The 11,811-nt window shown below is 47.1% G+C and overlaps 1 protein-coding gene across 1 annotated transcript in view; it reads left to right on the forward strand.

Moving 5' to 3' along the window:
* LOC143299706 (carbohydrate sulfotransferase 15-like) overlaps window positions 1-11,383 on the forward strand; it is a 26,912-nt gene extending 15,529 nt beyond the window's left edge. Inside the window, exons 6-11 of the mRNA XM_076613077.1 lie at window positions 1-222; window positions 2,606-2,707; window positions 5,443-5,599; window positions 6,607-6,778; window positions 10,434-10,581; window positions 11,009-11,383. The exon at window positions 1-222 is cut by the window's left edge and continues 34 nt beyond it. Of these exons, the coding sequence (XP_076469192.1) occupies window positions 1-222; window positions 2,606-2,707; window positions 5,443-5,599; window positions 6,607-6,778; window positions 10,434-10,581; window positions 11,009-11,214 (1,007 nt within the window). The 3' untranslated portion in view covers window positions 11,215-11,383. The remainder of the gene's footprint in view (window positions 223-2,605; window positions 2,708-5,442; window positions 5,600-6,606; window positions 6,779-10,433; window positions 10,582-11,008) is intronic.
* The last annotated feature ends 428 nt before the right edge of the window (window positions 11,384-11,811 follow it).

Below are 11,811 nucleotides of genomic sequence, written 5' to 3' on the forward strand. Positions count from 1 at the left end.
CTTGCTGGTACGAAGACCCTCAACGGGAGCAAGGGTTCCGCTGCCTGCCTTACTTCTACATCGCCGGCGTGGCCAAGTGTGGCACCACAGACCTGTACCGCCGCCTCCGCATGCACCCGGAGATCATGAAGGGCACCATGAAGGAGTACCACTTCTGGGACCGGGAGAGGTTCGGCAACGTGGAGATCACCGAGGACGGAGAGGTGCTGGACATCCTTAGAGGTCAGTGATGTGGGGGAGGAGGTGGTGGGGGGAAGGGTGGAGGGGGTAGGGAAGGGGAAGAGGAGGAAAGGAGGGGTAAGGGTGGGAGGGAGTTTCAGTTTCAGTTTCAGTTTCAGTAGCTCAAGGAGGCGTCACTGCGTTCGGACAAATCCATATACGCTACACCACACCACATCTGCCAAGCAGATGCCTGACCAGCAGCGTAACCCAACGCGCTTGGGGGGGGGGGGGGGGGAAGAGGGGGACAACCGTGAGAGGTTCGGGAAGGTGGAGATTATCGAGGTGCTGGACATCGTTTGAGGTCAGTGATGTGGTGAGGGGGGTGTGTGGGGGGGAAGGGGTGTGTGTGGTGGGAGGGGGGGGGGAAGGGGTGTGTGTGGGGTGGGGGGGAGGGGGCAGAGGGGTATTTGGGGAGTAGGGGGAGGGGGATGGGTTAAGGGGGGGAGAGGGGGAGGATGGGGAGAAGTTCGGCAACGTGGAGATCACCGAGGACATGGAGGTGCTGGCAACGTGGAGATTATTGAGGTTCTGGACATCGTTAGAGGTCAGTGATGTGGGGGTGTGGGGGTGGGTGGAGGAGAGGGTTGTGGGGGTAGGGGAGGGGAAGAGGGGGCAGGAAGGGGTTATGGGGGGGGGCGGAGGAAAGAGGGGGGACAACTATGAGAAGTTCGGCAACGTGGAGATTATTGAGGTTCTGGACATCGTTAGAGGTCAGTGATGTGTGGTTGGTATGTGTGTGTGGGGGGGGGGGGAGAGAGAGGGGTAGGGGGAGAGGGAGGGAAGGGGAGGGGTAAGGGGGGGGGGGGGAGGGGAAGAGGTGGAGGATCGCGAGTGGTTCAGCAACGTCGAGATCAGCCAGGACAGAGAGATGATGGACATCGTTAGAGGTCTGTGGTGATGTGAGGGTGTGTGTGGGGGGGGGGGGGGGGAGGGGGGGAGAAGAGGTATGTGCGGGGGGGAGGGGAAGAGGTATTGGGGGGAAGAGGTATGTGGGGGGAGGGGGGAAGAGGTATGTGGGAGGAGGGGGAGGGGGGAAGACGTATGTGGGGGGAGGGGGGAAGAGGTATGTGGGGGGAGGGGGGAAGAGGTATGTGGGGGGGTAAGGGAAGAGGTATGTGGGGGGAGGGGGGAAGAGGTATGTGGGGGGGTAAGGGAAGAGGTATGTGGGAGGAGGGAGAGGGGGGAAGAGGTATGTGGGGGGAGGGGGGAAGAGATATGTGGGGGCGGGGAAGAGGTATGTGGGGGGGAGGGGGGAAGAGGTATGTGGGGGGAGGGGGAGGGGGGAAGAGGTATGTGGGGGGAGGGGGGAAGAGGTATGTGGGGGGAGGGGGGAAGAGGTATGTGGGAGGAGGGGGAGGGGGGAAGAGGTATGTGGGGGGAGGGGGAAAGAGGTATGTGTGGGCGTGGAAGAGGTATGTGGGGGGAGGGGGGAAGAGGTATGTGGGGGAAGGGGGAGGGGGGAAGAGGTATGTGGGGGGAGGGGGGAAGAGGTATGTGGGGGGAGGGGGGAAGAGGTATGTGGGGGGAGGGGGAAGAGGTATGTGGGGGGGGGGGGGAAGAGGTATGTGTGGGCGGGGAAGAGGTATGTGGGGGGGAAGGGGAAGAGGTATGTGGGGGGAGGGGGGAAGAGGTATGTGTGGGCGGGGAAGAGGTATGTGGGGGGGGGGAGGGGAAGAGGTATGTGGGGGAAGGGGGAGGGGATGGGGAAGGGAGGGGGGTGGGTGGAGAGATAAAGGAGGAAGAAGAGGGGAGGGGTGGGAGAGAGGCGTGGGAAGGGAAATGGGGTAAGGGTGGTGGTTAGGGGGCGGCGGGGGTTGGGGTGTGGGGGGTTGGGGGGGGGTGAGATGTGCTGGACATTGAGGAGTGGGGTGAGGGGTGGGATGAGGGAGAGAGAGAGAGAGAGAGAGAGAGAGAGAGAGAGAGATGCATACATGGATAGATAGATAGATAGATAGACAGACAGCCAGATAGCCATATACAGATTGATAGACGGACAGACAGACCGATACATAGACAGACAGACAGACAGACAGACAGCCATATAGATTTATAGACATGCGTATAATATTGATAATTAGATGGACGGACACATGCATAAAACAGATAGATAGACAGACAGACAAGCTAACAGGCAGAAAGCCATCAGTATAAAAAGAAAGACACAAGGCAGTTCATGACCAGGTTAATTATTAAGAAATGCTCTGTAGTACTGGCAGTAATGGCGGAGTGCAAGAAAAACTCTTAACATCTAAGTGCCCACAAAACAGAGTGTGTGTGGTTCAGTGGATGTGATTATTTCTTTTATCTATTTATTCATTTATTTATTTATGTATTTATCTATCTATTTACGTATTCATGTATGTATTTTTTTTTTTTTTTGCAGAACCCTGGACCTTCAAAGAATACTTGGAGAAGATCACAGGCAATGAAATTAAGCTGCTGGAGAAGGACATCAAAATGGACGGGGCTTCCATCAGAATCTTTGGTGAGCTCAGTCCACAGCACACAGTCCACAGCACACAGTCCACAGAGTACACAGCACACAGTACACAGCACACAGTACACAGTCCACAGCACACGGTACGCAGTGAACGCAGAAGAAGAAGAAGGCATTGTGTTGTGTCCTTGGGAAAGACACTCTACTCCGATTTTCTGTCAATCCACCCAGGTGTGAATGGGTTCCTGATTTCCGTCAAATAAATGTTAAATATTAAAACGGCGGAAAGGAGAAGGTTGGGCCCCCGCCTTGAATCATATTATGCCGAATCCCATACATCATGAATATGATTTATTAACTGTCCCTTCCATGGTCATAAAAAGCTATGGGGCTATCAACCATAATCTGACACACGAAATACCAGAAAGGACAGGACAACTCCAAGTCATGGTATCGATGACATTCTTGGGTCAGTTACCATACATTGCTCGACCCTAGTTGTAACACGATGCAGGACCTTGAACTCTCTCCATACGAACGGCGAAAGAGACGACGTTAACAGCGTTTCACCCCAATTACCATCATCAAAATATTGCAAGCGGAAGGCTCTTATACTGAAGAGGTGAATGTTGACAAAGAATACCACAATTCTGACGACGGAAGCTGAAGGTTGGGTCATTCAGACACCCACTGGACATCCGAGGGTTCTGTGTAGAGGAGAAGAGAGGACTGGCCATACTGAGTGAGTTAATTAGCCTTCTACATTTTTTTTTCAATTTGTTGTGAACATCAGCTGCAGTTCCATAGCCATCAAAAGGCCAAGGGACCTTTGTATGATCGTCAGTCGTGTCCTGTTATGACTATCAGAACAGCAGAGGAGGCAACTGCTGTCCTGACTATCTGGGCAAGAATCTGATAAAAGTGGAGAATGTCTTTGCCCACTTACATCCCCACTTCTTCGCCCAAGAGAGCTTTAGGACAGTCGTGTGTTAGGGATGGTGTCTAAAGGTCAACTAGCCCTTAAATGCTGCAGTACAAAGATCCAGTGCAATCTTGCCTCCTAGCTTGAGAGTCATATATATATATGATAGTCAGTCGTGTCCGACTATGACCATCAGAACAGCAGAGGAGGCAACTGCTGTTCCGACTATTTGGTCTAGAATTTGATTATAGTGGAGAGTGTCTTCCCCAAGTTACATCCCCACTCTCTCGGCCAAGAGGGTTTTAGGACAGTCGGCGTTGGGATGGTTCCCAAAGGCCAACTAGCCCACAAGCACTAAGAGCCAGTGCAATTTTGCCTGCTAGTTTGAGTCATAGTCTTTCACAAAAGACTAAGCTGTAAATGGTTTCCCATTGACTGGAGAAACCATTGATAATACAGCTCTCACTTTGCTGTTGGCCCAAATGTAAACTTATGTCAATCTGTGATATAAGCCGAGTGTTGGGCCACTTGATTGAGAGTCATAGTCCTTCACAAAAGACTTAAGCTGTTTATGAATTCCCACAGCAGAGGAGAAGTCATTGATCATACAGCTCTCACGATACTGGTGGACAGATTGGTGGTGGTGGTGGTGTGTCCATCGAGATCGATGATGACCATGGGGGATGGCGGGAGGGTGGTGGTGGGGTGGGGGGAAGGATGCTCATGAGTTTATCTGTGAGTGCGCAGATGGCTGAATAGTCCAATCTGCGCACGAAATGTTCGCTGACAGTTGGGGCAGACAAAGACAGGCATATCATTGTCAGGGAGCTTGTTTGCCCGTGACTTTCTGGCCTGCCTCTTCTGAACAGCTGCAGCAGTCCTGTTGGCCTCGCACAACTTGGCGCCTTTGTGCACAGCAGCACGCCATTTGTTACGGTCCACTGCAGATTCCTCCCAGGAGTCAGGGTTGATATCAAACGCTTTCAGAGAGACTTTCAGAGTATCTCTGAAGCGCTTCTTCTGACCTCCGTGTGATCTCTTCCCTTGTTGCAGCTCGCCATAGAAGAGCCTTTTGGGCAGCCGATGGTCTGGCATGCACGCCACGTGTTTATGAATTCCCACAGCAGAGGAGAAGTCATTGATCATACAGCTCTCACGATACTGGTGGACAGATTAGTTGTACTTCCAAGGCCTATAATTTTTAAAATTTTTTTGACTCACTTGTGTAAACAAAGTGAGTCTATGTTTTAAGCCGGTGTTCGGTTGTCTGTGTGTGTGTGTGTGTCTGTGTGTCCGTGGTAAACTTTAACATTGACATTTTCTCTGCAAATACTTTGTCAGTTGACACCAAATTAGGCATAAAAATAGGAAAAATTAAGTTCTTTCCAGTCATCTTGTTTAAAACAATATTGCACCTCTGGGATGGGAAAAAAAAGAGAAAAAAAAGCCTAATTATCTGCAAACTGCATTTACTGTTATATTTATATTTTTTGTATTCTCTAAACTTGGCACTTTGATCTGATATTCTGACCCAGCAACAGGAGCAGTCATTATTATCATTTTTTGTTCAAACAGGAACTTCTTTTGCTAAGCATGGAAGTTTTATTTATTTTCCAAACGTTATGGTGCAGATAGTAAAAAAAGATAAATTACTCTGAAATTAATGCTAGGGGACTTAATTTGCTTTAAACTGATCTTTCTCATCTTACACATTACATTTTGAAATTATACTCAATACATAAAAAGCTTGTGTGTTTTACTCTCAGTCACAAGTAGTGAGTCTTGAAGGCCTTGCCTCTCTTGTTATTTTTTAGCTGAGACCTTTAACCTTTACAACCGTGTGTCACGTGCTTTCCCCCAGGGGACGGGTCCCCCTCCTACCTGTGGGACATCCTCAACTGGCAGATCCTGGAGGGCAACCAGGGCTGCAGGGAGCCCCGCTTCGTCATCGGTCAGCACATCTACCACATCAACCCCAACTCCAAGATGATCCTCATCTTCAGGCACCCCACCCCCAGGTCAGACCCCCCGGACAAAATTTATATATTTTTTTGGGGGGGGGGTGGGGGTGGGGTGGGGGGAGGGGGTGGGGGGGTGGGGGGGGTTCCAGTCTTTCTGCTTTCTATCGCTCTCTTTATTTCTGGATTTTTTTAAAAACTTTTCTTTCTGTAATCTTTAGAAAAAAAAATTCTGCCCTCCTCATCCACTCACTTTTTTTTTCTTCTAGAAAGCCATCTATCTCTTTATCTATCTATCTATCTACACACACACACACACACACACACACACACACACACACACACACACACACACACACACACACATCAATGTTATATTCTGGGAGATCGGGAGGGAGGAGGAGAAGAAAAAAAAATTCTCCCCCCTTGGCCCACTAACAAGGGGTGTCTTCAGTTGGATTCGAACTCTCCCGGGAACCTTAGATTGAATGCCGGTATCAGTCCAACGCTTTGAATTAGCAGACCACTCCAGTGGTTTAGTGTGTTTTTCAGGCTGTGTGTTTTTTTCAGGCTATACTGGACGGTGTGTTTTTACAGGCTGTACTGGGCGGTGTGTTTTTACAGGCTGTACTGGGCGGTGTGTGATTTTACAGGCTGTACTGGGTGGTGTGTTTTTACAGGCTGTACTGGGCGGTGTGTTTTTACAGGCTGTACTGGGCGGTCGGTGTGTTTTTACAGGCTGTACTGGGCGGTGTGTTTTTACAGGCTGTACTGGGCGGTGTGTTTTTCAGGCTGTACTGGGCGGTGTGTGTTTTTCAGGCTGTACTGGACGGTGTGTTTTTACAGGCTGTACTGGACGGTGTGTGTTTTTCAGGCTGTACTGGACGGTGTGTTTTTACAGGCTATACTGGGCGGTGTGTGTTTTTCAGGCTATACTGGACGGTGTGTTTTTACAGGCTGTACTGGGCGGTGTGTTTTTACAGGCTGTACTGGGCGGTGTGTGTTTTTACAGGCTGTACTGGGTGGTGTTTTGTTTTACAGGCTGTACTGGGCGGTGTGTTTTTCAGGCTGTACTCACGCTTCCTGTCCCGAATCTGGCGGACACCGTTCCTGAAGAACGCCGACTCCGAAACTTTCCACAACTACGTGGAAAACGGGGTGCAGATGTACCGAGAGTGCTTCAAGCGATGGTCGATACGCGCGTGCGCTTATAACTACACTATCTACGACACAGCCGTGGTAAGCATTATGCTTATAACTATACTCTCTGTACGACAAAGTCGTGGTGAGCATTGCGCTTATAACTACACTCTGTGTACAACAAAGTAGTTGTAAGCATTGCGGTTATAACTACACTCTGTGTACAACAAAGTTGTTGTAAGCATTGCGGTTATAGCTACACCCTGTGTACAACAAAGTAGTTGTAAGCATTGCGGTTATAACTACACTCTGTGTACAACAAAGTCATGGTAAGCATTGCGGTTATAACTACACTCTGTGTACAACAAAGTTGTGATAAGCATTGCGGTTATAACTACACTCTGTGTACAACAAAGTTGTTGTAAGCATTGTGGTCATAGCTACACCCTGTGCACAACAAAGTTGTTGTAAGCATTGCGGTTATAGCTACACCCTGTGTACAACAAAGTAGTTGTAAGCATTGCGGTTATAACTACACTCTGTGCACAACAAAGTCATGGTAAGCATTGCGTTTATAACTACACTCTGAACGGCAAAGTTGTGATAAGCATTGCGGTTATAACTACACTCTGTGTACAACAAAGTAGTTGTAAGCATTGCGGTTATAGCTACACCCTGTGTACAACAAAGTAGTTGTAAGCATTGCGGTTATAACTACACTCTGTGCACAACAAAGTCATGGTAAGCATTGCGTTTATAACTACACTCTGAACGGCAAAGTTGTGATAAGCATTGCGGTTATAACTACACTCTGTGTACAACAAAGTAGTTGTAAGCATTGTGGTCATAGCTACACCCTGTGCACAACAAAGTTGTTGTAAGCATTGTGGTCATAGCTACACCCTGTGTACAACAAAGTAGTGGTAAGCATTGTGGTTATAGCTACACCCTGTGCACAACAAAGTTGTTGTAAGCATTGCGGTTATAACTACACTCTGTGTACAACAAAGTAGTTGTAAGCATTGTGGTCATAGCTACACCCTGTGTACAACAAAGTAGTGGTAAGCATTGCGCTTATAACTACACTCTGTACGGCAAAGTTGTGATAAGCATTGCGGTTATAACTACACTCTGTGCTACAAAGTTGTGATAAGCATTGCGCTTATAACTACACTCTGTGCTGCAAAGTTGTGATAAGCATTGCGCTTATAACTACACTCTGTGCTGCAAAGTTGTGATAAGCATTGGGCTTATAACTACACTCTGTACGACAAAACTGTGATAAGCATTGCGCTTATAACTACACTCTGTGCTACAAAGTTGTGATAAGCACTGCGCTTATAACTACACTCTGTACGACAAAACTGTGATAAGCATTGCGCTTATAACTACACTCTGTGCTACAAAGTTGTGATAAGCATTGCGCTTATAACTACACTCTGTACGACAAAACTGTGATAAGCATTGCGCTTATAACTACACTCTGTTTACGACAAAGAAGTGGTACTCTGTACGACAAAGTTGTGGTGAGTATTGCGCTTATAACTACACTCTCTGTACGACAAAGTTGTGGTGAGCGTTACGCTTATAACTACATTCTCTGTACAACAACTTTGTCGTCAGAATTACGCTTATAACTACACTCTCTACGACATCATCATCATCATCATCGTTATCCATATAATTCTTATTATTAGTATCATTATCAGTATTATTATTATTGTTATCATTGTTGTCATTATCATCATCATTCATTGATATTTTATTTTGACAAAACTGAATCCGTTCAAGACGGAATGAGTAGTGTTCACAGCAAAGCATGGGCGATCACTCCGTCTGCCAGTCACACACTGAGAGGGGTGGGGGTGCATGGGGGGGGGGGGGGAGAAAATGCGGACATGGACTCTAATTTTGCCGCGCCTATTATCGGCCGGTCAGGGACCAGACTCTGACCGCTTCACCAACACGAAGAGTGCCAGAATAATCAGCCTGATGATTGTGGACACTCTACGGATCATGACACGAAGTCATTCGCACAACAGGGCTGCCTACCTGGTTAGAGCCGACTGATAGCTGTCTTGAATAAGGCGCTCGTCATTCGTTTCCCCGTGTCCGGCTTTAGTCAGACTTAAGTCACACACGCGCGCATACACACACACACACACACACGCGCGCGCGCGCACGCAAGCACGCACGCACGCGCGCGCGTACACACACACACACACACACTCACTCCCCCCCCCATCCCCCCCCCCACACACACACACTCATTCACTCACTCACACACACACACGCACACACACACCTACCCCCCCCCTCCCCCCCCACCCACCCACACACCCCACCCCCACCCCCACTCATTCACACACACACACACACACACACACACACACACACACACACATACAGCTCGAAAATTCTTATTTTGGGGAAGTTGGGAAATTTGTACCACAAATATCTTAATCTGACTGCGGTGAATTTCAGCTTAAAATGCATTATTTTGCAGAAAAGAAAAAAAAAGGTGAAGATGTTAGTGACAGTGGAAAGGTGACGCTTTCGTTGTGTTTGCTTTGCTTTGGCCTTCTTGTGCCTGTCTTTGTTACACACACACACACACACACACACACACACACACACACACACACACACACACACACACACACACACACAGAGTGAGAGAGACAGAGATAGAGAGAGTGGTGGAGGGCATGTAATAAAGTGATTCTGATTCTGACTGTGGGGTAGATACGTCTGGTGGAGGGTGTGTAAATTTAGTGATTCTGACTGTGGGGTAGATACGTCTGGTGGGGGGTATGTAAATATAGTGATTCTGACTGTGGGGTAGATACGTCTGGTGGAGGGTGTGTAAATATAGTGATTCTGATGGTGGGGTAGATACGGCTGGTGGAGGGTGTGTAAATATAGTGATTCTGACTGTGGGGTAGATACGGCTGGTGGAGGGTATGTAAATATAGTGATTCTGACTGTGGGGTAGATACGTCTGGTGGAGGCTGTGTAAATATAGTGATTCTGACTATGGGGTAGATACGTCTGGTGGGGGGGTATGTAAATATAGTTATTCTGACTGTGGGGTAGATACAGCTGGTGGGGGTGTGTGTAAATATAGTGATTCTGACTGTGGGGTAGATACGGCTGGTGGAGGGTATGTAAATATAGTGATTCTGATGATGGGGGTAGATACGGCTGGTGGAGGGTATATAAATATAGTGATTCTGACTGTGGGGTAGATACGTCTGGTGGGGGGGTATGTAAATATAGTGATTCTGATGGTGGGGTAGATACAGCTGGTGGGGGGGTATGTAAATATAGTGATTCTGACTGTGGGGTAGATACGTCTGGTGGGGGGGTATGTAAATATAGTGATTCTGACTGTGGGGTAGATACGTCTGGTGGGGGGGTATGTAAATATAGTGATTCTGACTGTGGGGTAGATACGTCTGGTGGAGGGTGTGTAAATATAGTTATTCTGACTGTGGGGTAGATACGTCTGGTGGAGGGTATGTAAATATAGTTATTCTGACTGTGGGGTAGATACGTCTGGTGGAGGGTATGTAAATTTAGTGATTCTGATGGTGGGGTAGATACGGCTGGTGGAGGGTGTGTAAATATAGTGATTCTGATGGTGGGGGTAGATACGGCTGGTGGAGGGTGTGTAAATATAGTGATTCTGATGGTGAGGTAGATACGGCTGGCGGAGGGTATGTAAATATAGTGATTCTGATGGTGGGGGTAGATACGGCTGGTGGAGGGTATGTACCCCATCTTCATGGCGGACTGGCTGAAGATCTGGCCCCGGGAACAGATGCTGTTGCTCAGGAGCGAGGACTATGGGCAGAACCTGAACGATACCCTGGAGAAGGCCTTCGACTTCCTGGGAGTTGGTGTGTGAAACATTGTTGTTGTTGTTGTTGCTGCTGGCGCTGTTGTTGCTGTTGTTGTTGTTGTTATTGTTATTATTATCATCATCGTTGTTGTTGTTGTTGTCGTCATTATTATCATTGTTATTATTATTCCTTTTTTAAATGCTGTTTTTAGTTTCTTTTTATTGATCGTTGATAAACCTTATGTGAAATATCAACATTATTATTATCATCATCATTCTTCTTCTTATTATTATTATTATTATTATTATTATTATTACTGCTGCTGTTGCTGTTGTTGCCATTATTATCAGTGTTTATTATTATTATCATCATCATCATGATGATCATTATTATCATTATTATTGTTGTTATTATTACTATGATCATATTATCATCCTCATCCTCATCATCCTCATCGTCATCATTATCACTACAAACGTCGCAGGTAAGCTGACGGGTGAGGTGTACGACAACGTGATGAACCGGCCCATGGTGAACGTGGGCAGTCAGTACGGCAAGCTCGGGCCCATGAAGAACGAGACCATCCGCATCCTGGATGAGTTCTACCAGCCCTTCGTGGACAAGTTCGCCGAGATGCTTCAGGACCGCCGCTTCCTGTGGAAGGACACCTACACGCCCAGCCTGGACTGATGATGACGGTGATGGGTGGATGGCCATCAGTCGTCAGCCAGGAACTGAGTGAGCACTGGCCGGATCTGTCTTCGTTGAAGAAGTTTCTGTGGGTGTTGAAATGTATTGCTTGTAGGCTGCATCGTCCTTTTTTTTTTTTTTTTTTTTTTTTTTTTTTTTAGTAAACGGGATGGAAAAAAAAAAAAAAAACCCTCCCAACAATGCACTGTTTGTTGTTAGTAGTTTTTGCATGGATTAATGTTTTTAACTCTTTTTTTGTTGTTGTTGTAATTTCCATTCTTATAACACATAGGCAAATGACAAAACGTCATAAATACAAGTACATGGACAAGGGGAGAAGTTAAAAAGTGGACAAAAACACAGTGAAAGCGAAAACAAAAATGAAAAGACAACGTAAGTGATATGCATGTATAATATTCTGAGCATGATGACAACCGTGCGTGAATGACTGTATAATTCATCTGAATAAGTCATCAAGACATTTTATTATATATATATATATATATATATATTTTTTTTTTTTTTTTTTTTTTTTTTTTTTTTTTAACATGGCAACATGAGAAGAGCAGCCAGCCACTCCTACCCACCTTTTCCCTA

The sequence above is a fragment of the Babylonia areolata genome, chromosome 25, assembly GCF_041734735.1.
Source record: "Babylonia areolata isolate BAREFJ2019XMU chromosome 25, ASM4173473v1, whole genome shotgun sequence".
Classification (NCBI taxonomy): Eukaryota; Metazoa; Mollusca; class Gastropoda; order Neogastropoda; family Buccinidae; genus Babylonia; species Babylonia areolata.